The 27,391-nt window shown below is 50.5% G+C and overlaps 1 protein-coding gene across 1 annotated transcript in view; it reads left to right on the top strand.

Moving 5' to 3' along the window:
- Window positions 1-27,391, top strand: part of LOC145337591 (uncharacterized) — a 156,430-nt gene that overhangs the window by 118,551 nt on the left and 10,488 nt on the right. Inside the window, exons 12-13 of the mRNA XM_080182383.1 lie at window positions 2,901-2,963; window positions 6,737-6,829. Coding sequence (XP_080038509.1) covers window positions 2,901-2,963; window positions 6,737-6,829 — 156 coding nt within the window. The remainder of the gene's footprint in view (window positions 1-2,900; window positions 2,964-6,736; window positions 6,830-27,391) is intronic.

A 27,391-nucleotide genomic window follows, 5' to 3' on the forward strand; every position in this document is an offset into this window, starting at 1 on the left:
TTCAGTCTGTGGGAGGAAACTGGAGCATCCAGAGGAAACCCACGCAGACACGGGGACAACATGCAAACTCCACACAGATAGTGACCCAAGCCGGGAATCGATCCCGGGTCCCTGGTGCTCTTGAGGCAGGAGTGCTAAGCACTGTGGCACCGTACTCAATCCATTTGTTTCTGCTTGTCTCTGAGCCTGACGCTGAGGGCATGAGGATGCGTCCCAGGGTCTCCCACATCACTCAGTCAGGATGGGATGGGTCAGAGTCCGCCCCCTTCTACAGAACTGAAGAGGGATGGAAATGTGATGAATTGTATTCTTGGGGAGCGGGAGGAGGGTTCTGGAGCAAATTGGGAGAGGGCGGAACTCAGGAGAGATTGACAAAGATGTCACAGGCGTGAGATAAAGGGGCTGTTAATGGTGAGGGATGGAAGTGTATTAACTGCTGCAAAGGTCGGATAGCAGGATGTGTTAATCGGAAAACCGAGGTCAGTGGGAACAAAGAGACAGTGACCATGTGGGGGAGGGGTGCGGTCATGTTGGGACACGCCAGGGAGATTGAAAAACAGAAAACAAAAGGAGAGGGAGAGGAGAACGTTCCCTTCTTCCTCTCCCCCAGAAGATAAGTCATCACATTTCTGCCCCTCCTCGCTCCTGGGGAAGGCTCCGAGTTATCGAAATGTTAACTCTGTCTCTCCACAGATGCTGCCAGACCTGCTGAGTATTTCCAGTGTTTTCATTTCAGAATTCCAGCATCCGCGGTGTTTTGCTTTTATACACCCTCTGTCCTGTCTGTTTCTAGTTGGAGGGGGAGTTTTCTTCGCCAAGGGCTGTGTGTCCGAACGTGTCACTCTATCACGGGACAGCGTGAAAGATCGCTTCATCCAGTTTGACGAAAATCCTCACTTTTGTAAGAGCAGCTTCTGTAACAGTGACCAGCAAGGTGGTACCACCACAGCAGCGCCAGGCAAAGGCGGGGCGTGGGGAGGGGATGGAACGGGTGCACAGGCCCCCGAGTGTAGGGATATTGATCCATGTTATGGGCATGATTTTCCTCTCAAAATAATAATTGACCAAGAGGCGGGAATACTGGAGTTTTTCCCGCCTGTTTTTCAGGCAGACTTAATTCAATGAATCTCCAGCATCACAGAGTCCATCCGGTGATTCATGCCAGTGTGTATGGGGGTGGGGGAGGGGGGTGTGCAGATCCTAACCCAAACCTGCCAGAGAGGCGGCATCAGCCTGCTGAGGGAGCCATTGCGCATGTTCCAATCTGCCAGTATACTGGGAAAGCAGTTGATAAGCAGTTCCCCCTGCCCCTGATCCCCCCCCACCACCATCGCTGGCCTCCCTATCGCCGACCCTGATCCCATCCTCCCTCCATGTTGTTGCTGGCCCCAACCGCCGCACCCCCCACCCCCCCGCCCCACCCCCAACCACATCAAACAGCTCCAACCCTGCTGGTGGCTGGACCCGGCCTTCAGTTCCTGGCCCCATCACGAGCCCCACCACCCCCATGCAGAGTTTTCCCCATTCCATCCCCTCCTGCCTCACCCTAACCCTGGTGCGTCTCTGCTCCTATCTGACCCTGCCCTCTGAAGCCCCACCATGTGGCACTGCCTGGTGCCTACTGGACACTGCTGGTGTTCCGGGCTGGCAGTGCCAGGGTGCCAGGCTGGTAGTGCCAGGGTTCCAGGCTGGCAGTGCTGGGCTGGCACTGCCCATGGGGCACTACCCTGTCCCCAACCTCCCAGGGGGCCACAATGGCCCCATCAGCGAGGCTTTCAGGCCTGGTCCCCGATGATGGGGACAAAACCTGATCTCCACTGATGTGGACCTCCACCAATGTTGACGGAAACTTTCCTGAATGATCCTGTTCCAAGATCGCGAATGCGATGGAAATGCTAATTGCCGTATCGTAATCAGCCTTGTTTCTCAGCACGAGACAGACTATGCCCAAAAAAATGGACCAGGACGATCATGACCGGCAGGAGGTTTCCTGACATTTCCCAGCATGCTGTGTTACTTGAGCAGCGCAACAGGCCATGAAAACAATACCCTATGACTGGAGAGAGAGAGAAAGGGGAATGAGGGAGAGAGAGAGAAAGGGGAAGGGAGGAGAGAGAAAGGGAAAGGGAGAGAGAGACAGAGAGAAAGGGGAAGAGTGAGAGAGAGAGAAAGTGGGGAAGGGGAGAGAGAGAGAGAGAGAGTAAGGGCAGGACAGAGAGAGAGAGAAAGGGGAATGGAGGAGAGAGATAAGGAAGGGAGAGAGAGAGACAGAGAGAAAGGGGAAGAGTGAGAGAGAAAGAAAGTGGGTAAGGGGAGAGAGAGGAAGAGAGAAAGGGGAGGGGAGAGAGAGTGAGAAAAGGAAGGGGGGGGACGTGGAGAGAGATCTTTTATAGGGCCAGCACAAGGCAGGATGGGCTGAGTGGTCATTGCCTGTGCTGTAAGATTCTCTAATTCCAACATGGCTTCCACAAGCCCAGAGCCTGTGATAGCTTTTAGTTTATTTATTTGTGTCACAAGTCAGCTTACATTAACACTGCAATGAAGTTACTGTGAGAATACCCGAGTGGCCACACTCTGGCGCCTGTTTGGGTACACTGAGGGAGAATTGAGCACGGCTAATGCACCCAACAAGCATGTCTCTCAGACTGTGGGAGTAAACTGGAGCACCCGGAGGAAACCCACACAGACACGGGGTGAACATACAGACTCCAAACAGACTGTGATCCAAGCTGGGAATCCATCCCGGCTCTGTGAGGCGGCAGTGCTAACCACTGTGCCACCGTGTGGTCAGGGAGTGAACCCAATGGAAAGTGCATTGGGAATACCCTGGGATCATCCATCTCGCAACTTTAGTTAATGATCTCTTCATTTCCCCTCCCCTTCCCTGATTGGTCCAACAGGAGTCATAACGAGCAGTCCAGTGATGTCAGAGACCACCGCTGAAGTGTCAACCAATAGCAACGGTAAGAATTCACATCACCTCTTATACCAAGGATCAATAGGCAAGTACACAGGAACTGGGATCTGTGTCTGTGTTACAGGCCTCCTCCTGTTCCTGTGTAACAGTCTCGAGGGGGTGAATGGGGCCTCCTCCTGTTCCTGTGTAACAGTCTCGAGGGGCTGAATGGGGCCTCCTCCTGTTCCTGTGTAACAGTCTCAAGGGGCTGAATGGGGCCTCCTCCTGTTCCTGTGTAACAGTCTCGAGGGACTGAATGGGGCCTCCTCCTGTTCCTGTGTAACAGTCTCGAGGGGCTGAATGGGGCCTCCTCCTGTTCCTGTGTAACAGTCTCGAGGGGGTGAATGGGGCCTCCTCCTGTTCCTGTGTAACAGTCTCGAGGGGCTGAATGGGGCCTCCTCCTGTTCCTGTGTAACAGGCTCGAGGGGCTGAATGGGGCCTCCTCCTGTTCCTGTGTAACAGTCTCGAGGGACTGAATGGGGCCTCCTCCTGTTCCTGTGTAACAGTCTTGAGGGGCTGAATGGGGCCTCCTCCTGTTCCTGTGTAACAGTCTCGAGGGGCTGAATGGGGCCTCCTCCTGTTCCTGTGTAACAGTCTCGAGGGGCTGAATGGGGCCTCCTCCTGTTCCTGTGTAACAGTCTCGAGGGGCTGAATGGGGCCTCCTCCTGTTCCTGTGTAACAGGCTCGAGGGGCTGAATGGGGCCTCCTCCTGTTCCAGTGTAACTGGCTCGAGGGGCTGTGTCTGGGTTGATACGGTATCAGTTCACAATCTAGAGTTGCCCCTAAGATATGCTGAATATTGCGGAATGGACCGCCCAATGATGTTGAGTCCGACTTTCCCAAAGGAAACTCAGTGCCAAACGGGTGGGAATATGGGAGTTTTTCCACCCGGTTTTTGGGTGAGCTGAGTTGAATGAATTTCTGGCACTCTGTGCAGCAGCGAATCTGTCGGCTGACTCACACCCAGGAGACCAGGCTCAGCCCGCTGAGGCAGCCATTGGCTCATAGAAACTAGAAGCAGGAGGAGGCCATTTGGCCCTTCGAGCCTGCTCCGCCATTCATTACCATCACGGCTGATCATCCCATTCAGTATTCTGACCTCCCCTTTTCCATCCATACCCCTCGATCCCTTTTGTCTCAAGAGCTATATCTAATTTCATCTTGAGATCACACTGGGTTTTGACCCCAACTACTTTCCGTGTTTGTGAATTCCACACATTCACCACCCTCTGGGTGAAGAAATTTCTCCTCACCTCAATTCTAAAAGTTTTACTCCTTATTCTCAAACTATGACCACTCGTTCTGGGTCCCCCCACCATTGGGAACACTCTTTCCAAATCCATCATATCTCACCCTGTTAGAATTTTGTAAGTTTCTATGAAATCCCCTCTCGCTCTCCGAACTACAGTAAATATAATCCTAACTGACTTACTCTGTCCTCGTGTGACAGACCTGCCTTCCCAGGAATCAACCTCACAAACCTTCACTGTGCTCCCTCTATAGTAAGGACATCGTTCCTCAGATAAGGACACCAGAACTGCCCACAATACTCCAGGTGTGGCCTCGCCAATGCCCTACAATTGCGTCAATCTCCCAGCACACCAGTAGATTGGTTGACAGATGCCTCACCCTGATCCCCGATCGTTGGCCCCTACCCCCTCCTACCCTGTCCCCAGACCACCCCAGCCAAGAAAATGCAGCGTTGTGGGGTCAAGATGTCGGGCATGGAGTGTGGAGAGTGGGACAACTTCAAGGGATCTTTTCCAGCACAAGGCACGATGGGCTGAGTGGTCATTGCCTGTGCTGTAAGATTCTCTAATTCCGACATGGCTTCCACATTCACAAGCCCAGAGCCTGTGATAGCTTTTAGTTTATTTTTAGTGTCACAAGTCGGCTCACATTAACACTACAATGAAGTTACTGTGAGAATACCCGAGTGGCCACACTCTGGAGCCTGTTTGGGTACACTGAGGTAGAATTTAGCACGGCTAATGCACCCAACAAGCATGTCTCTCAGACTGTGGGAGTAAACTGGAGCACCCGGAGGAAACCCACACAGACACGGGGTGAACATACAGACTCCAAACAGACTGTGATCCAAGCTGGGAATCCATCCCGGCTCTGTGAGACGGCAGTGCTAACCACTGTGCCACCGTGCGGTCAGGGAGTGAACCCAATGGAAAGTGCACTGGGAATACCCTGGGATCATCCATCTCTCAACTTTAGTTAATGATCTCTTCATTTCCCCTTCCCTTCCCTGATTGGTCCAACAGGAGTCATAACGAGCAGTCCAGTGATGTCAGAGACCACCGCTGAAGTGTCAACCTGTAACAACGGTAAGAATTCACATCACCTCTTATACCAAGAATCAATAGGCAAGTACACAGGAACTGGGATCTGTGTCTGTGTTACAGGCCTCCTCCTGTTCCAGTGTAACAGGCTCGAGGGGCTGAATGGGGCCTCCTCCTGTTCCCGTGTAACAGGCTCGAGGGGCTGAATGGGGCCTCCTCCTGTTCCTGTGTAACAGGCTCGAGGGGCTGAATGGAGCCTCCTCCTGTTCCTGTGTAACAGGCTCGAGGGGCTGAATGGGGCCTCCTCCCGTTCCTGTGTAACAGTCTCGAGGGGCTGAATGGGGCCTCCTCCTGTTCCTGTGTAATAGGCTCGAGGGGCTGTGTCTGGGTTGATATGATTTCAAATCACGGTCAAACATAAGAACATAAGAACATGAGAAATAGGAGCAGGAGTAGGCCATCTAGCCCCTCGAGCCTGCCCCGCCATTCAATAAGATTATGGCTGATCTGTAGTGGCTCAGTTCCACTTTCCCGCTTTCTCCCCATAACTCTTAATCCCCGTGCCTACCAAAAACCTATCGACCCGCATCTTAAATATATTTAGCGAGGTAGCCTCCACCACTTCAACGGGCAGAGAATTCCAGAGATTCACCACCCTTTGTGTGAAGAAGTTCCTCCTCAACTCCATTCTAAACTGCCCCCCCTTTATCTTGAGGCTGTGCCCTCTAGCCCCCAAAGATGTGCTCTTAGGCTAATTGGTTTCCACCAAATTGACACTTTTTCTTCCCTGAATCTGACTGAGTAGGGTCCCATTCGTAGACATGCAGGGTAGAATAGGTGTAGGGTGATGCGGCGGCGCGGGCTCGTTGGGCCGAAGGGCCTGTTTCCCGTGCTGGATTGTTCTTTGTTTGTTCTAGTCCTGCTGAGCAGGAAGAACCTCTCCACCTCGACCCTATCCATCCCCTTCATCATCTTATACGTCTCAATAAGATCCCCCCTCACCCTTCTAAACTCCAGTGAATACAAGCCCAGTCTATTCAGCCTCTCCTCATAGTTCAACCCCCTCAACTCCGGTATCAGCCTAGTAAACCTCCTCTGCACTCCCTCCAAGGCCAAAATATCCTTGCGCAAGTGCGGCGACCAAAACTGCACACAGTACTCCAGCTGCGGCCTCACCAGAGCCCTGTACAGTTGCAGCAAGACCTCCCTACTTTTATATTCAATCCCCCTCGCTATGAAGGCCAGCATCCCATTCGCCTTCCCGACCACCTGCTGCACCTGCAGGCTGGGTTTTTGCGACTCATGCACAAGGACCCCCAGGTCCCTCTGCACTGTCGCCTGCTGCAGCTTTTCGCCCTTTAAATAGTAGTCCCTCCGATTATTATTCGTGTAACATCACCTCTAAAATACGCTCAACATTGTGGGAATGCACAACCCAATAACAACAATGATGTTTCCTATTAAGTTTTATTTACAATTCTCGTTACAGGACCTTCTTGTACTCTTGCCGCAGTTCTTGGACCCTTAGCAGGTTTGCTGATCATTGCGATAATATGTTGCTGTTGCTGCAGTAAAGGAAGAAGTCAGTCTGCTGTCCCTGTGATAAAATTACTTTGATTTCAATCATAGAATATACGACATGAAATAAATCCTTTCTCCTTATCATGTTTGTAGTACAACATTCTAAACATATTCCCAAGCTCCTCACATCCATCTAATTTTCACAGCCTGAGTCACCTCTTCCAGCCCTGACAACCCTCCCAATCTCAGTAACCTCCTCCAGCCCCGACAACCTTCCCTATCTCTGTAACCTCTTCCAGCCCCAACAACCCTCCCTATCTCTGTAACCTCCTCCAGCTCCTACAACGCTCCCAGTCTCTGTAACCTCTTCCAGCCCCTACAGCCTTCCCTATCTCTGTAACTTCCTCCAGCCCCTACAACCCTCCCAATCTCTGTAACCTCCTCCAGCCCCGACAACCTTCCCTATCTCTGTAACCTCTTCCAGCCCCGACAACCCTCCCTATCTCTGTAACCTCCTCCAGCCCCGACAACCCTCCCTATCTCTGTAACCTCCTCCAGCCCCGACAACCCTCCCTATCTCTGTAACCTCCTCCAGCCCCTACAACCCTCCCTATCTCTGTAACTTCCTCCAGCCCCTACAACCCTCCCTATCTCTGTAACCTCCTCCAGCCCCTACAGCCCTCCCTATCTCTGTAACTTCCTCCAGCCCCTACAACCCTCCCTATCTCTGTAACCTCCTCCAGCCCCTACAACCCTCCCTATCTCTGTAACTTCTTCCAGCCCCTACAACCCTCCCTATCTCTGTAACCTCCTCCAGCCCCTACAACCCTCCCTATCTCTGTAACTTCCTCCAGCCCCTACACCCCTCCCTATCTCTGTAACCTCCTCCAGTCCCGACAACCCTCCCTATCTCTGTAACCTCCTCCAGCCCCGACAAACCTCCCTATCTCTGTAACCTCCTCCAGCCCCTACAACCCTCCCTATCTCTGTAACCTCTTCCAGCCCCGACAACCCTCCCTATCTCTAATCTCCTCCAGTACCTCTAACTCTCCCTGTCTCGAAAGTCCTCCAGCCCCCTCCAACCCCTCGTAACACTGTAACCTCCTCCAGCCCCTCCAACCCCTCGTAACACAGTAACGTCCTCCAGCCCCCTCCAACCCTCTCAGATCTCTGCGCTCCTCCTCTTCTGCCTCCCCCGATTTCCATTGCTCCGCCATTGGCGGCCGTACCTTCAGCTGCCTGGGTCGGGGGGGGTGTGGTGAGGGGGGTCGAGGGGGGAGGGGGGTGGTGAGGGGGGTCGGGGGGGGTGGTGAGGGCGGGTCGAGGGGGGAGGGGGGTGGTGAGGGGGGTCGGGGGGGTGGTGAGGGGGGTCGAGGGGGGAGGGGGGTGGTGAGGGGGGTCGGGGGGGTGGTGAGGGCGGGTCGAGGGGGGAGGGGGGTGGTGAGGGGGGTCGGGGGGGTGGTGAGGGGGTCGAGGGGGGAGGGGGGTGAGGGGTGTGGAGGGAGGGGGTGGTGTTGGTGGGGGGGGTGGTGAGGAGGGTCGAGGGGGGAGGGGGGGTGGTGTTGGTGCAGGGAGTGGTGAGGGGGGTCGAGGAGGGAGGCGGGGTGAGGGGGGTCGGGGGGGTGTGGGTGGTGGGGGTGGTGGGGGTTGGTGAGGGGGGTCGGGCGGGTTGGTGAGGGGGGTTGAGGGGGGGTGGGGGTTGGTGAGGGGGGTCGAGGGGGGAGGGGGGGTGTCGCACACTCTCTCACACACTCTCACAGTCACACACTCTCTCACTCACTCTCTCACACACACACTCTCTCACACAGTCACAGATCTCTCACACAGTCACACACTCTCACAGTCACACACTCTCTCACTCACTCTCTCACACACACACTCTCTCACACAGTCACAGATCTCTCACACAGTCGCACACTCTCTCACACACTCACACAGTCACACACTCTCTCACTCACTCTCTCACACACACACTCTCTCACACAGTCACAGATCTCTCACACAGTCGCACACTCTCTCACACACTCTCACACAGTCACACACCCTCTCACACACTCTCTCACACACACACTCTCTCACACAGTCACACACTCTCTCACACAGTCACAGATCTCTCACACAGTCACACACTCTCTCACACAGTCACACACTCTCTCACACAGTCACAGATCTCTCACACAGTCACCCACCCTCTCACACACTCTCTCACACACACACACTCTCTCACACAGTCACAGGTCTCTCACACAATCACACACTCTCTCACACAGTCACACACTCTCTCACACAGTCACAGATCTCTCACACAGTCACACACTCTCTCACACACACACTCACAGCTTAATTAAAAGGGATAATTGGACACGAATGGGAACCCATTGTAACAGGCGAACTGATCCACGCCGAGAAGTATAACTCCCTAAAATTAAAAATATAAATGTGTAACTCTGATGGATGATACTCTGAATACATGGTGTCTGGGTAGAATCCACAGGCAGGTCTGGGGAAAATGCAAATCTTTCAGTATTTGAGCACCAGGAACAAAGGGAGAAAGCTGGACACACATTGACTCATTACAACTAACAAACAGGGGCTGCCTAAAGAATGCTTGAGTAATGGGAAGAACCCGGGATACAAGGTGACTCATCATTAGCTAAAAAAAGAATCACCCCCAAGAAAGGTGATTATTTTAAAGAGACCCTTATCATAACTAGCAAACAGAATCCTGTCCAACAAAATGTAAATGTCAGGATATAGAGGGATAGAACAAGAGCCCAGTACACCAAACTATTCCCCAAAATGGATATGGGAGGCCAATGGCTGGAGCCAGGACAGGGAATTACAGGATAGAGCATTGGGAGACGAATGGTGGAATGGAAGGTGGGGAATACAAGGACAATAGGGCAGGACAGGGGGATCCCAACCCCTACACTGAAGATAGCCTCACCAGGATGATTACAGGGGGTTCCAGAGGAAGTATAGACAGAGGATGCAGCCAACACCCCAACCACACGGGGGCAAGGGAGCATGGGAGACACAGGTGAGAAAAGTGGGGTGGATGGGACTTACTCAATATATTGGGGAACACAAACAGGGAAAGCCAGGAAATGTACAGGGGAACACCAAAAATTCAGGGGACAAACAAAAGGACACAGGGTACCCTATTAGACAGCCGGAGCTTTGGAGAGACACAAACACCTGCTCCATGGGAACAGCGGGGGGGACACATCGCAGACCCCAGGAATACATAATAAAGAGACCACAGAACCTGTGCAGCTCAACACAGGGTGAGACTCCCTCATGGACACACACAAACCCCAGTAGAAGCTGAACCAACACAGGCCACGGGGAAGGAACGCAATACGCAACAGAGAGAGGCGGCCACTAACAACAGTAGAGTGGAACACAGCAAGGACATACAACTCACGGTTAACACGAGGAGTGATGCAACATTGGGCAACACCAACAAAACAGGACACACCAACCATGGAAACACGAACAACATGGTGTAACAGGAGGAAACAGAGGGCGGGGATGGAAATCTTGCATGACTGACCACCCCACCAAACCAATAGCACCCCAACAACCTATTGCGTAACAACAAACAGAGGACAACAACATTAATGCGAGGTGATTCATTTGGTAGGACAAACTTGAATGTGGATTACAGGGTCAACGGCAGGGTTCTGAGGAATACAAAGAACAAAGAACAAAACAGCCCGGGGAACAGGCCCTTCGGCCCAACGAGCCCGCGCCGCCATTTTAACACTACCAGTCCCCCCCTCCACCCATGACCCTTATCTATTGTTTATGGCCATCCAGATTGAGGGAATCTGATTTAGGGACAATTTATTACTGCCAATCAGCCTAATAGCACATCTTTGGGGTGTGGGAGGAAACCGGAGCACCCGGAGAAAACCCACGCAAGTACGGGGAGAATGTGCAAACTCCCACAGACTCCGGCCCAAATCCATGTGTCTGCACAGCAAACAGTGATAGTCACTGAGCTGTCGTCTTGCCAAGCATCTGGTCCAGTTTAGGCACACACTAACGACATGAAGCACTAGGCCAATCTCGAACAACCAAGAGCAGCCCCAGTACGACCCATCGCGTGTATGCCCCTCGTTGGACAACAAGGCGGACAGACTTAAAACCTGTGAATGAAAAGGAATGTAGAGGAACAGAAAAATCTTGGGTTCATATCCATAGATCTTTGAAGGTTGCCACTCAAGTGGATTGAGCCGTGAAGAAGGCTTATAGTGTGTTAGCGTTTATTAACAGGGGGTTTGAGTTTAAGAGCCGTGGGGATATGTTGCAACTATACTGGACCGTGGTGAGACCACATTTGGAATATTGTGTTCAGTTCTGGTCACCTCACTATAAGAAGGATGTGGAAACATTGGAGAGAGAGTGCAGAGGAGATTTACCAGGATGCTACCTGGTTTGGAGGGTAGGTCTTATGAAGAAAGGTTGAGGGAGCTGGGGCTTTTCTCTTTGGAGCGGAGGAGGATGAGAGGCAACTTAATAGAGGTTTATAAGATGATGAGAGGGATTGATACGCAGTTCAGGGAGTTGGGAGTCAGGCTGAAGTGTAGGGCCTCCAGGGTGGCGATCTCTGGGCTGCTGCCAGCGCCCAGCAATAGCAGGGATAAGAATAATGAGATCCTGCAGCTGAATGCATGGCTGAGGGATTGGTGCAGGACAGAGGGTTTTAGTTTTGTTGACCATTGGGAAGTCTTTGCAAAGGAAGGGCACTTGTATAAGAGGGATAGGGAACACTTAAATGGGAAAGGGGACACATATTTTAGCTGGGAGGTTGGCTGGAGTGATTAGGCAGGGTTTAAACTAGTATGGAGGGGGGGTGGGGAGGAGAGAGACAGCTCAGGCACTGGGAGTGAGTTGGAGGTCAGGGTAAGTCTAGTTGATAGGAAAATCCCCCAGGAGAAGGAGGATCCGAGAGGGCCTGAGGGTCTTAGGTGCATCTGTTTTAATGCGAGGAGTGTGACGGGTAAGACGGATGAACTTAGGGCCTTGATGTTCGCGAGGTATTTAGATGTGGTGGCAGTGACAGAGACGTGGTTAAAGGAGGGGCAGGACTGGCAGCTAAATGTTCCAGGGTATAAGTGTTTTAGGCGTGATAGAGGAGGGTTGAAAAGAGGAGGGGGAGTGGCACTCTTAGGGAGCAGATCACAGCGGTGCAGAGGGAGGATAAGATGGAGGGGTTGGAAATTGAGTCTCTGTGGGTGGAGTTGAGGAATAAGAAGGGGGCCATTACTATGCTAGGAGTGTACTATAGGCTGCCCGATAGCCCGCGTGCAATGGAAGAGGGTATATGTAGGGACATTTAGGATAAGTGTAGGAAGAATAGGGTTGTTGTAGTGGGAGATTTTAATCTCCCTGGGGTGGATTGGAAGGTGCCTAGAGCTGGGGGGTCTGATGGGGAGGAATTCGTAAGATGTGTATTGGAAGGATCCTTGCAACAGTATGTAGATAGCCCGACTAGAGAGGGGGCGATACTGGATTTAGTTCTGGGCAATGAGCTGGGTCAGGTGGTTGAGGTTGTGGTAGGTGAGCATGTGGCTAATAGTGACCACAACTCCGTCTACTTTAGGATACGAATGGAAAAAGATGAGAGCTGTCCCAAGGGGAGGGTGCTAAATTGGGGGAAGGCTAGATACAGCCGGATTAGGCAGGAGCTTAGGGATACAGACTGGGATAGGCTGTTGGAAGGCAAGACCACGTTAGGCATGTGGGAGTCTTTCAAGGGAAAACTGCAAAGGGTGCAGGAAAGGCATGTGTCAGTTAGGAGAAAGGATGGGAAAGGTAGGATTAGGGAACCGTGGATTACTAGAGATATAGAAGACCTGGTTAGGAAGAAACGAGAGGCGTATGTCAGGTCTAAGCAGCTGGGAACGGAGAGAGCGTTGGAGGAATACAGAGATAGTAGGAGGGATCTCAAACGGGGAGTTAGGAGGGCAAAGAGGGGGCATGAGATGGCTTTTGCAGGTAGGGTTAAGGAGAATCCAAAGGTGTTTTACTCCTATCTTAAGAACAAAAGGGTGGCTAGGGGTAAAATCGGTCCCCTCAGGGACAGACGTGGGGAATTGTGCTTCGAGGCAGAGGGAATGGGAGAGATCCTGAATGAATACTTTGCATCGATATTCACGAAGGAGAGGGGCTTGATGTCTGGTACAGTCATTGAGGGAGCGGTGGACCGATTGAAAGATCTATCGATTACGAGGGAAGAAGTGTTAGGGCTTTTAGAGGGCATTAAAACCGATAAATCTCCGGGGCCCGATTGCATTTATCCTAGGCTGCTTAGGGAGGCAAGGGATGAGATTGCTGGGCCTCTGACGCAAATCTTTGTCTCTTCTTTGGACACAGGTGAGGTCCCAGAGGACTGGAGGATAGCGAACGTGGTACCGTTGTTTAAAAAGGGTAGGAGGGATAGCCCGGGTAACTATAGGCCAGTGAGTTTAACGTCAGTGGTAGGTAAGTTGATGGAGAGGATTCTTAGGGATAGGATGTCTGCGCACTTGGAGCGTTGCGATCTGATTAAGGATACGCAGCATGGCTTTGTAAAGGGGAAGTCTTGCCTTACGAATCTGGTAGAATTCTTTGAGGAGGTGACAAAAACGGTTGACGAAGGACGAGCCGTTGATGTGGTCTATATGGATTTCAGTAAGGCGTTTGACAAAGTCCCTCATGGTAGGTTGGTACAGAAGATTAAAGCCCATGGGATATGTGGTCAGGTATCTAGATGGGTAGAGAACTGGCTTGCAAAGAAGAGACAGAGAGTAGTAGTGGAGGGGTCTTTTTCTAACTGGAGGTCTGTCACTAGTGGTGTGCCGCAGGGCTCGGTACTGGGACCTCTTTGTAGTGTATATAAATGATTTGGAAGAGGGAGTAGGTGGTGTGACCAGCAAATTTGCTGATGACACCAAGATGGCTGGATTGGCGGGCAGTGAGGAGCAGTGTCTGGCAATACAGCAGGATATTGATAGGCTGGTTGATTGGGCAGATACGTGGCAAATGGAGTTTAATCCGGATAAATGTGAGGTGATGCATTTTGGCTGGAATAATGTAGGGGGAAGTTATATGATAAAGGGTAAGCCCGTAAGGAGTATAGAATCGCAGCGAGACCTGGGGGTGCAAGTGCACAAGTCTTTGAAGGTGGCAGTGCAAGTGGAGAGTGTGGTGAGGAAAGCCTATGGTATGTTAGCCTTTATAGGAAGGGGTATTGAATATAAGAGCTGGAGTCTAATGTTGCAGTTGTACAGAACGTTGGTTAGGCCGCATTTAGAGTGCTGCATCCAGTTCTGGTCACCTTACTACCGGAAGGACGTGGAGACTCTGGAGAGAGTGCAGAGGAGGTTTACCAGGATATTGCCTGGTATGGAAGGACTGGGGTATGAGGAAAGATTGAAGAAATTGGGGCTCTTTTCCCTTGAAAGACGTCGGCTAAGGGGGGATCTAATAAAGGTATATAAGATTATGAAGGGTATTGATAGAGTAAATAGAGGTAAGCTATTTCCCATAATAGAGACACGTAGGACAAGGGGCCATGGACTTAAGGTGAGGGGGTAGCGGTACAACACAGATATTAGAGGGAGGTTTTTCACACAGAGGGTAGTGGGGGTATGGAATGCTCTGCCAAGTAAGGTGGTGGAGGCAAACATGCTAGAGTCCTTTAAGAGTAACTTAGACAGGCACATGAGTGGGTTGGAGATGGGTGGGTATAGCAGAACCTTTTAAATAAGGGTCATTAGCATTGGGACGTCCCTGGTAATGTAAATGGGTATAGTATGATAATAATGTTTTTTCTCTTTTCATTCACAGGTTTTAAGTCGGTCCACCTCGTGTCCAACGAGGGGCATACACGCGATGGGTCGTACTGGGGCTGCTCTTGGTTGTTCGAGATTGGCCTAGTGCTTCATGTCGTTAGTGTGTGCCTAAACAGTAGGACTAGGGGGCACAGCCTCAAGATAAAGGGGAGGCGGTTTAGAACGGAGTTGAGGAGGAACTTCTTCACTCAAAGGGTGGTGAATCTCTGGAATTCTCTGCCCGTTGAAGTGGTGGAGGCTGCCTCGCTAAATATTTTTAAGAAGCGGGTTGATGGGTTTTTGATAAGAGAGGGGATTAAGGGTTATGGGGAGAGGGCGGGAAAGTGGAACTGAGCCACAACAGATCAGCCATGATCTTATTGAATGGCGGGGCAGGCTCGAAGGGCTAGATGGCCTACTCCTGCTCCTATTTCTTATGTTCTTATGTTCTTAAACTGGACCAGATACTGGGCAAGACGACAGCTCAGTGACTATCGCTGTTTGCTGTGCAGACACATGGATTTGGGCCGGTGTCTGTGGGAGTTTGCGCATTCTCCCCGTGCTTGCGTGGGTTTTCTCCGGGTGCTCCGGTTTCCTCCCACACCCCAAAGATGTGCTGTTAGGCTGATTGGCAGGAATAAATTGTCCTGAAATCAGTTTCCCTCAACCTGGATGGCCATAAAACATTAGACAGGGGTCATGGGTAGAGAGGGGGACTGGTGGTGTTGAGATGGCGGTGTGGGCTCTTTGGGCCGAAGGGCCTGTTTCCTGGGCTGATTTTGTTCTTTGTTCTTTATTCTTTGATAGAGTGGACGTACAGAGACTATTTCCTCAGGTGGATGTAGCTGTTTCTAGGGGGCATAACTATAAGGTTCATGGTGGGAGATATAGGAGGGATGTGCGAGGTAGATTCTTTACTCAGAGAGTGGTTGGGGTGTGGAATGCGCTGCCTTAGTGGAGTCGGACACTTTAGGAACTTTCAAGCGGTTATTGGATAGGCACATGGAGCAAACCAGAATGATAGGGAGTGGGATAGCTTGATCTTGGGTTCGGACATAGCTCGGCACAGCATTGAGGGCCTGTACTGTGCTGTACTGTTTTATGTTTCTCTGTTCTGTGAAGGAGAGGTAGCACAGAGAAAGGAAGGGAAACCCATCATAATCGTCAGCCCAGAGGTCGAAAAATAAGTCGAATAATGAAAACAACATTGAAAACTTAAAAAAGCACAGAAGAAACTGATTATTATAATAGCAGAACCTGAACATTATAATAGCCTACAGACAACACAGAAACCTGAAGGACATGCTCGTCAGAAGCCAGATAAAATGACCCAAGGAGGGGAAATGTAGAAGCAGAAACTGCAAGACCTGTGAATGCCTGGTAACACCGGAGGAAACAAAGAACGGCTACACCAACACCAGTGCAGCACTACAGTCAAAAATCAAACGCGACCAATGCAGTGTAGTATATGCCATCCAAAGTTAAATAATACACATAGGGGAAACAGGCAACACACTAAGGGAAAAACTCTCCAGACACCCCAGTGACATTAGGACAGAGAAGGAAAACAAGGCCTATTTCATGCAACAGAGCGTGGAAGCCCAAAGTGTTATGGGACGAGACACAAATATTCATTGGACCACAGCAGAAAGAAAACCAACAGAGAAGGGGTGGATCTATAGAATGAAAACCTTACTCCCAAATGGGCTAAGACACAAACCACACAAGAACAGGGATAGATAAGGGCAACCACCCACAACACATGAACAATAAGTAATGAACAGAAACCCGTCAAACACCACTGGAAGAAATAGGGAAACATAACTGGAAAACCATAAGAAATACAGGTCACACGCAGAGAGGGAACCACAGATTAACGGGTCACTAATGGCCAGGTCTCCCCGAACACAAACACTGACAAAGGCCAGATTAAAACCTCCAAACCACCCAAAGTTGATTGAACCATCCCCAAAACAAACCTCCCCCCCAACCCCAAACATTTTCCCAAGCAAATTTCAATGGTAGAGCGGGAGAAGGAGGATACGAGGGAACCACAACAAGGAGAAGAAGGTATGGAATGAGGAGGTGGCACAGGAGGTCAACCCCGAAGGCAAATATATAAGGGAGAGCCACGACAGACAGCAGGAAAACCAGCATTGTGAAAAGACAAGTCATACATCTGTGGGCAGCGTGGTGGCTCGATGGTTAGCACTGCTGCCTCAGAGGGCCAAGGATGCAGGCTGGGAGCTTGGCTTGGATCTCTACCTGTGTAGGGTTTGCACATTCTCCCCATGCTTGTGTGGGTTGCCTCTGGTCTCCTTCCACATAGCAAAGAAATGCTTGTTAAGTGAATTGGCCATTCGAAATTCCCCCTTGGTTTAACCCTTCCACAGCTACTTCATTACATTGCTAATGTAAGACACTGGGGACACGAATGAACTAATGAATAAAGAAAGAAATAACTGGATAAATTGTGGGTGAAGTAATTTTTGCGCTCCCAACAAAAGGCCTACCCTCATACCGAACCCGGAAACCATCGGAAAAGAGGGGAATGGCCCCATACCAACTTGCTCCGCCAACTAGTGACCCCACACCGATTCGATACACACTACCCGAATCCACACCTGCCCACCACAACAGAAAACACCCACAAAGAATAAAAAGTCACCCCATCCCACCAGCCCTGGGAGCCTCCTCACCCCACCCAACCTAATAGGCACACACAGGACACAAAAGTGCCCAAGACAGGGGAGGACAGTGAACCAGTCTTCAACTTACCCAGACGATATCCCTATCAGGGAATCCCCAGGATTTTTTTCCCACCGCCTGATCTCTTGCCCCCCACTCCCTGTAGCCCACCTACCACCCCCTCAGTAGCCCACCCAACTAACAAAGCCTTCCCCTCCTTCCCCCCGCTGACACCCCAGTAAAACAGAATCTGACTCATACAAACCCTACAGTGCAGAACGAGTCCATTCAGCCCATCGAATCTGCACCGACCACAATCCCACCCAGGCCCTTCCCCCATATTCTGGCCAAAGAGTAGAAGATGTTGAGAGGTATCGATCGGGTGGATTCTCAGAGGCTTTTTCCCAAGGGCTGGAATGGTTGCTGTGAGAGGACACAGGTTTAAGGTGCTGGGGAGTAGGTACAGGGGAGATATCAGGGGTAAGTTTTTCCCTCAGAGGGTGCTGGGTGAGTGGAATCGGCTGCTGTCGGTGGTGGTTGCGGCAAATTCGATCGGGTCGTTTAAGAGACTTTGGATGAGTACATGGGACTTAATAGGACTGAGGGTTATAGGTAAGCCTAGTAGGTATGGATATCATCGGTGCAACTTGTGGGCCGAAGGGCCTGTTTGTGCTGTAGTTTTTCTATGTTCTATCTTCCTACATATTTACCCGCTAATCCCTCTAACTTATGCATCTCAGGGCACGAAGGGGCAATTTTTAGCATAGCCAATCAACCTAACCCGCACATCTTTGGACTGTGGGAGGAAAGCGGAGCGCCCGGAGGAAACCCACGCAGATACGAGGAGAATGTACAAACTCAACACAGACGGTGACCCGAGCCGGGAATCGAACCCAGGACCCTGGAGCTGTGCAGGAGCAGTGCTACCGTGTCACCCTACCATGATCAGCAATAGACACAAAACTTCCCCAGCCAAGGAACCCCCAAAAGACAACTCTCCCAACACACACACCACTTGGACATCCATCCCAGCCCCCGGAAACACGGAAACACCTGATCTAGCAGCCCCCTCCTCCTAACACACTCCACCTCCCCCCACGACCACCACCTAAAATATGTCAGAAGCAGACTATTACCCTCTTTTCTTTTGTTCTTTCTTCCCCCCACTTCCTCTCACTTACTCCTTCTCTTCTGCCACATGAGGTAACCCCCCCCCTCCACCATTCATCACCTCACACAAGAAATAACTAACACGGATAAGACCCAGGAGACAAGAAGACAGCAAGCCACAAGATAAAGACAAGGCAAACACAGGGAACAACAAGGAATGGACGCGATCAAAAGAAAAGTGGCAAAGCCTGAAGAAAAGGGGATATGTCCCCTTTCTGTTCGACCCCAAAGATCTGTCCCTTAAAGTTTATTTATTATTGTCACAAGTCGGCTTCCATTAACACTGCAATGAAGTTACTGTGAAAATCCCCTAGACGCCACACTCCGGCACTGAGGGAGAATTCAGCTTGGCCAAAGCACCTAACCGGCATGTCTTTTGGAGGAAACCAGAGCACCCGGAGAAAACCCATGCAGACACGGGGAGAACATGTAGACTCCTCACACACAGTGACCCAAGGGTAGAATTGACCCTGGTCCCTGGCACTGTGAGGCAGCAGTGCTAATCACTGTGCCACCCCAGCTATGGGCAGAAGTTTATGGGGAGTGTGGGGATAATTAGTCATCTCTTCAAGAGCTGATGCATGTCCAATTCCATCCCACTCCTGACTTGTGTCAGGAAAACCTTACTCCCAAATGGGCTAAGACACAAACCACACAAGAACAGGGATAGATGAGGGCAACCACCCACAACACATGAACAATAAGTAATGAACAGAAACCCCGTCAAACACCACTGGAAGAAATAGGGAAACATAACTGGAAAACCATAAGAAATACAGGTCACACGCAGAGAGGGAACCACAGATTAACGGGTCACTAATGGCCAGGTCCCCCCGAACACAAACACTGACAAAGGCCAGATTAAAACCTCCAAACCACCCAAAGTTGATTGAACCGTCCCCAAAACAAACCTCCCCCCAACCCCAAACATTTTCCCAAGCAAATTTCAATGGTAGAGCGGGAGAAGGAGGATACGAGGGAACCACAACAAGGAGAAGAAGGTACAGAATGAGGAGGTGGCACAGGAGGTCAACCCCGAAGGCAAATATCTAAGGGAGAGCCACGACAGACAGCAGGGAAACCAGCATTGTGAAAAGACAAGTCATACATCTGTGGGCAGCGTGGTGGCTCGATGGTTAGCACTGCTGCCTCAGAGGGCCAAGGATGCAGGCTGGGAGCTTGGCTTGGATCTCCACCTGTGTAGGGTTTGCACATTCTCCCCATGCTTGTGTGGGTTGCCTCTGGTCTCCTTCCACATAGCAAAGAAATGCTTGTTAAGTGAATTGGCCATTCGAAATTCCCCCTTGGTTTAACCCTTCCACAGCTACTTCATTACATTGCTAATGTAAGACACTGGGGACACGAATGAATTAATGAATAAAGAAAGAAATAACTGGATAAATTGTGGGTGAAGTAATTTTTGCACTCCCAACAAAAGGCCTACCCTCATACCGAACCCGGAAACCATCGGAAGAGAGGGGAATGGCCCCATACCAACTTGCTCCGCCAACTAGTGACCCCACACCAATTCGATACACACTACCCGAATCCACACCTGCCCACCACAACAGAAAACACCCACAAAGAATAAAAAGTCACCCCATCCCACCAGCCCTGGGAGCCTCCTCACCCCACCCAACCTAATAGGCACACACAGGACACAAAAGTGCCCAAGACAGGGGAGGACAGTGAACCAGTCTTCAACTTACCCAGACACTATCCCTATCAGGAAATCCCCAGGATTTTTTTCCCACTGCCTGATCTCTTGCCCCCCCACTCCCTGTAGCCCACCTACTACCCCCTCAGTAGCCCACCCAACTAACAAAGCCTTCCCCGCCTTCCCCCCGCTGACACCCCAGTAAAGCAGAATCTGACTCATACAAACCCGACAGTGCAGAACAAGGCCATTCAGCCCATCGAATCTGTACCGACCACAATCCCACCCAGGCCCTTCCCCCATATTCTGGCCAAAGAGTAGAAGATGTTGAGAGGTATCGATCGGGTGGATTCTCAGAGGCTTTTTCCCAAGGGCTGGAATGGTTGCTGTGAGAGGACACAGGTTTAAGGTGCTGGGGAGTAGGTACAGGGGAGATATCAGGGGTAAGTTTTTCACTCAGAGGGTGCTGGGTGAGTGGAATCGGCTGCTGTCGGTGGTGGTGGAGGCAAATTCGATCGGGTCGTTTAAGAGACTTTGGATGAGTACATGGGACTTAATAGGACTGAGGGTTATAGGTAAGCCTAGTAGGTATGGATATGATCGGTGCAACTTGTGGGCCGAAGGGCCTGTTTGTGCTGTAGTTTTTCTATGTTCTATCTTCCTACATATTTACCCGCTAATCCCTCTAACTTATGCATCTCAGGGCACGAAGGGGCAATTTTTAGCATAGCGAATCAACCTAACCCGCACATCTTTGGACTGTGGGAGGAAAGCGGAGCACCCGGAGGAAACCCACGCAGATACGAGGAGAATGTACAAACTCAACACAGACAGTGACCCGAGCCGGGAATCGAACCCAGGACCCTGGAGCTGTGCAGGAGCAGTGCTACCGTGTCACCCTACCATGATCAGCAATAGACACAAAACTTCCCCAGCCAAGAAACCCCCAAAAGACAACTCTCCCAACACACACACCACTTGGACATCCATCCCAGCCCCCGGATACACGGAAACACCTGATCTAGCAGCCCCTTCCTCCTAACACACTCCACCTCCCCCCACGACCACCACCTAAAATATGTCAGAAGCAGACTATTACCCTCTTTTCTTTTGTTCTTTCTTCCCCCCACTTCCTCTCACTTACTCCTTCTCTTCTGCCACATGAGGTAACCCCCCCCCTCCACCATTCATCACCTCACACAAGAAATAACTAACACGGATAAGACCCAGGAGACAAGAAGACAGCAAGCCACAAGATAAAGACAAGGCAAACACAGGGAACAACAAGGAATGGACGCGATCAAAAGAAAAGTGGCAAAGCCTGAAGGAAAGGGGATATGTCCCCTTTCTGTTCGACCCCAAAGATCTGTCCCTTAAAGTTTATTTATTATTGTCACAAGTCGGCTTCCATTAACACTGCAATGAAGTTACTGTGAAAATCCCCTAGACGCCACACTCCGACACTGAGGGAGAATTCAGCTTGGCCAAAGCACCTAACCAGCATGTCTTTTGGAGGAAACCAGAGCACCCGGAGAAAACCCATGCAGACACGGGGAGAACATGTAGACTCCTCACACACAGTGACCCAAGGGTAGAATTGACCCTGGTCCCTGGCACTGTGAGGCAGCAGTGCTAATCACTGTGCCACCCCAGCTATGGGCAGAAGTTTATGGGGAGTGTGGGGATAATTAGTCATCTCTTCAAGAGCTGATGCATGTCCAATTCCATCCCACTCCTGACTTGTGTCAGGAAAACCTTACTCCCAAATGGGCTAAGACACAAACCACACAAGAACAGGGATAGATGAGGGCAACCACCCACAACACATGAACAATAAGTAATGAACAGAAACCCCGTCAAACACCACTGGAAGAAATAGGGAAACATAACTGGAAAACCATAAGAAATACAGGTCACACGCAGAGAGGGAACCACAGATTAACGGGTCACTAATGGCCAGGTCCCCCCGAACACAAACACTGACAAAGGCCAGATTAAAACCTCCAAACCACCCAAAGTTGATTGAACCGTCCCCAAAACAAACCTCCCCCCAACCCCAAACATTTTCCCAAGCAAATTTCGATGGTAGAGCGGGAGAAGGAGGATACGAGGGAACCACAACAAGGAGAAGAAGGTATGGAATGAGGAGGTGGCACAGGAGGTCAACCCCGAAGGCAAATATATAAGGGAGAGCCACGACAGACAGCAGGAAAGCCAGCATTGTGAAAAGACACGTCATACATCTGTGGGCAGCGTGGTGGCTCGATGGTTAGCACTGCTGCCTCAGAGGGCCAAGGATGCAGGCTGGGAGCTTGGCTTGGATCTCTACCTGTGTAGGGTTTGCACATTCTCCCCATGCTTGTGTGGGTTGCCTCTGGTCTCCTTCCACATAGCAAAGAAATGCTTGTTAAGTGAATTGGCCATTCGAAATTCCCCCTTGGTTTAACCCTTCCACAGCTACTTCATTACATTGCTAATGTAAGACACTGGGGACACGAATGAATTAATGAATAAAGAAAGAAATAACTGGATAAATTGTGGGTGAAGTAATTTTTGCACTCCCAACAAAAGGCCTACCCTCATACCGAACCCGGAAACCATCCGAAAAGAGGGGAATGGCCCCATACCAACTTGCTCCGCCAACTAGTGACCCCACACCAATTCGATACACACTACCCGAATCCACACCTGCCCACCACAACAGAAAACACCCACAAAGAATAAAAAGTCACCCCATCCCACCAGCCCTGGGAGCCTCCTCACCCCACCCAACCTAATAGGCACACACAGGACACAAAAGTGCCCAAGACAGGGGAGGACAGTGAACCAGTCTTCAACTTACCCAGACGATATCCCTATCAGGGAATCCCCAGGATTTTTTTCCCACCGCCTGATCTCTTGCCCCCCCACTCCCTGTAGCCCACCTACTACCCCCTCAGTAGCCCACCCAACTAACAAAGCCTTCCCCTCCTTCCCCCCGCTGACACCCCAGTAAAACAGAATCTGACTCATACAAACCATACAGTGCAGAATGAGGCCATTCAGCCCATCGAATCTGTACCGACCACAATCCCACCCAGGCCCTTCCCCCATATTCTGGCCAAAGAGTAGAAGATGTTGAGAGGTATCGATCGGGTGGATTCTCAGAGGCTTTTTCCCAAGGGCTGGAATGGTTGCTGTGAGAGGACACAGGTTTAAGGTGCTGGGGAGTAGGTACAGGGGAGATATCAGGGGTAAGTTTTTCACTCAGAGGGTGCTGGGTGAGTGGAATCGGCTGCTGTCGGTGGTGGTGGAGGCAAATTCGATCGGGTCGTTTAAGAGACTTTGGATGAGTACATGGGACTTAATAGGACTGAGGGTTATAGGTAAGCCTAGTAGGTATGGATATGATCGGTGCAACTTGTGGGCCGAAGGGCCTGTTTGTGCTGTAGTTTTTCTATGTTCTATCTTCCTACATATTTACCCGCTAATCCCTCTAACTTATGCATCTCAGGGCACGAAGGGGCAATTTTTAGCATAGCCAATCAACCTAACCCGCACATCTTTGGACTGTGAGAGGAAAGCGGAGCGCCCGGAGGAAACCCACGCAGATACGAGGAGAATGTACAAACTCAACACAGACAGTGACCCGAGCCGGGAATCGAACCCAGGACCCTGGAGCTGTGCAGGAGCAGTGCTACCGTGTCACCCTACCATGATCAGCAATAGACACAAAACTTCCCCAGCCAAGGAACCCCCAAAAGACAACTCTCCCAACACACACACCACTTGGACATCCATCCCAGTCCCCGGATACACGGAAACACCTGATCTAGCAGCCCCCTCTTCCTAACACACACCACCTCCCAACCGGCATGTCTTTTGGAGGAAACCAGAGCACCCGGAGAAAACCCATGCAGACATGGGGAGAACATGTAGACTCCACACACACAGTGACCCAAGGGTAGAATTGACCCTGGTCCCTGGCACTGTGAGGCAGCAGTGCTAATCACTGTGCCACCCCAGCTATGGGCAGAAGTTTATGGGGAGTGTGGGGATAATTAGTCATCTCTTCAAGAGCTGATGCATGTCCAATTCCATCCCACTCCTGACTTGTGTCCTTGTAGATGGTGGACAGGCTTTGGGGAGTCGGGAGGTGAGTTCCTCACTGCAGGATTCCCAGCTTCTGAGCTGTTCTTGTAGACACAGTATTTATATGGCTCGTCCAGTTCTGTTTCTGCTCAATGGTAACCCACTCCAGGATGTGTCACAAGGCACAAGTTAGGAGTGTGATGGAATACTCCCCACTTGCCTGGATGGGTGCAGCTCCAACAACACTCGAAACTCGACACCATCCAGGACAAAGCAGCCCCACTTGATTGACACCCTACCCACAAGTATTCATTCCCTCAAACACCCACACAGAGTGGCAGCCGTACATACCATCTACAAGATGCACTGCAGCAACTCACCAAGGTCCCTGAGGCAAGATCTCGCTAAAGCCATCCCCACACCCCCCATTTCTTGCCTTCAAACAACCACACAACGTCAAACAACCATTGTCCGCAGCAAAGTACCCAGCCATCAGGAGAACAGTGACCATGACACCACACAACCCTGCCACAGCAACCTCTGCGAGACATGCCAGATCATCGACACGGTTGCCATCATCTCACGTGAGAAGACCATTCACCAGGTACACGGTAAATACTCTTGAAACTCGGCCAATGTTGTCTCCCTGATACGCTGCAGGAATGGATGTCCTGAGGCATGGTACATTGGGGAGACCATGTAGACGCTACGACAATGGATGAATGAACACCACTCGACAATCACCAGGCAAGACTGTTCCCTTCCTGTTAGCGAACGTTTCAGTGGTCATGGGCATTCGGCCTCTGATCTTTGGGTAAGCGTTCTCCAAGGTGGCCTTCATGATACACGACAGTGCAGAGTCGCTGAGCAGAGACTGATAGCCCAGTTCCAACACATGAGGACGGTCTCAGCTGGGATCTTGGGTTCATGTCACACTATTTGTAACCCCCATGACTTGCCTGGGCTTGCAAAATCTCATTAACTGTCCTGTCTGGAGACAATACACATCTCTTTAACCAGTGCTTAATGCTCTCTTCACTCACATTGTCTGTACCTTTAAGACGTGATTAGCTGTAAAGATCCGCATTCCAATCATTATTTTGTAAATTGAGTTTGGATCATTATACACCTTGTTTGTGAACAGAAATCCCATTTACCTGATGAAGGGGCAGTGCTCTGAAAGCTAGTGGCTTGTGCTACCAAATAAACCTGTTGGACTTTAACCTGGTGTTGTGAGACTTCTTACTGTGTTTACCCCAGTCCAACGCCGGCATCTCCACATCAGGTTCTGTGAAACCAGTGTAGAAATATTCTCAATCTCACAACGAGCTGAATCTTGGAACATGGTTTATGTTCTCACATCATTTTCCGAAAGCCCATGTGTTTCAAAAAAACCCTAAAAGCCTCCCAGCCGAGAATAATCATGGACGGACTCTGTGAGAATTAAACAAGAAATAGAGTCAATATCAGGAATCTGGGCAGACAGCGAGCCAGAACAAGGAATGTGTGTTTTAAAATGTCCTCATCCTTCTTGTCTGTCTCAGAACTGGTTAGACCACAAATCCAAAACTAAACTCAGCAATTCTGCTCAGAGCGGTTTTATTGTTTGTTTTCAAATTACAGCGATCTTTTGTGAGAAATGTTCCTTCTGGATGACTTCAACCTGACTGTCCCCCTCATCCCTCCCCTCTTCCCGAGATGGGATCAGCGAGAGCGGGAGGATGGTGTGGGAGAACCAGTCCAGTCTCCGGGACAGGGAGAGAGGCAGCTCAATTGACTGTTATTGGAATGGCTGGGAAAGCACCTTGGCAAAGACACAAGGAAGTAGCAGCAGGTTCTAGGACTGTGCTCACCTCCTCAGGAATATATTCAGTGGGTGCTGAACACAGAGTTGGTGTGGAGTTCTGTCTCAGTGCTCTAGAACATAGAACATAACAGCACAGTACAGGCCCTTCGGCCCTCAATGTTGTGCCGAGCTATGTCCAATCCCAAGATCAAGCTATCCCACTCCCTATCATTCTGGAGTGCCCCGTGTACCTATCCAATAACCGCTTGAAAGTTCCTAAAGTATCCGACTCCACTATCACAGCAGGCAGTCTGTTCCACACCCCAACCACTCTCTGAGTGAAGAATCTATCTCGGACATCCCTCCTATATCTCCCACTATAAACCTTATAGTTCTGCCCCCTAGTAACAGCTACATCCACCCGAGGAAATAGTGTCCACTCTATTAATCCCTCTCATCATCTTATAAGCCTCTATTAAGTTGCCTCTCATCCTCCTCCGCTCCAAGGAGAAAAGCCCCAGCTCCCTCAACCTTTCCTCATTAGACCTACCCTCCAAACCAGGCAGCATCCTGGTAAATCTCCTCTGCACTCTCTCCAATGCTTCCACATCCTTCTTATAGTGAGTTGACCAGAACTGCACAGAATGTTCCAAATGTGGTCTCACCATGGTCCAGTATAGTTGCATCATAACCCCAAGGCTCTTAAACTCAAACCCCCTGTTAATAAACGCTAACATACTATAAGCCTTCTTCAGGGCTCTATCCACTTGAGTGGCAACGTTCAGAGATCTGTGGATATGAACCCCAAGATCTCTCTGTTCCTCCACATTCCTCAGAACCCTGCCATTGACTCTGTATGTCTCTGTCCCAGGAACATCAAATATCAAAGTGAGATGAAGCCAATCTCCTATATTCTCATCATCTGGGCTCTCATTGCTGAAGGTGAGACTTTTCATTAAATGAGTCACTCATTATGTCCTTCAGACTAAATATTTCAATAGCGTTTTCGTTCATGGCACCCCATGATATGTCCATATATATTTAAGAGGAGGCGATAGCCTAATGGTATTATCGCAAAGCTATTAATCCAGAAACTCAGCTGGGGACCTGGGTTCGAAACCCGCCACGACAGTTTGTGGAATTTGAATTCAATAAAAAAATACCTGGAATTAAAAATCTACTGATGACCATGAAACCATTGTTGGAAAATCTCATCTGGTTCACTAATGTCCTTTAGAGAAGGAAATCTGCCATCCTTACCCAGTCTGGCCTACATGTGCCTCCAGAGCCACAGCAATGTGGTTGGCTCCAACTGACCTCGGAGAACTTGGGATGGGCAATAAATGCTGTAAAAAGTCTGACAACCCCAGGTTTAAGTCCAACCGATTTATTTGATAGTAAACTCACTAGCTTTCGAGATTTCCCTCT

Source organism: Carcharhinus amblyrhynchos, unplaced genomic scaffold (assembly GCF_965287045.1).
Source record: "Carcharhinus amblyrhynchos unplaced genomic scaffold, sCarAmb.v2.hapA scaffold_53, whole genome shotgun sequence".
Classification (NCBI taxonomy): Eukaryota; Metazoa; Chordata; class Chondrichthyes; order Carcharhiniformes; family Carcharhinidae; genus Carcharhinus; species Carcharhinus amblyrhynchos.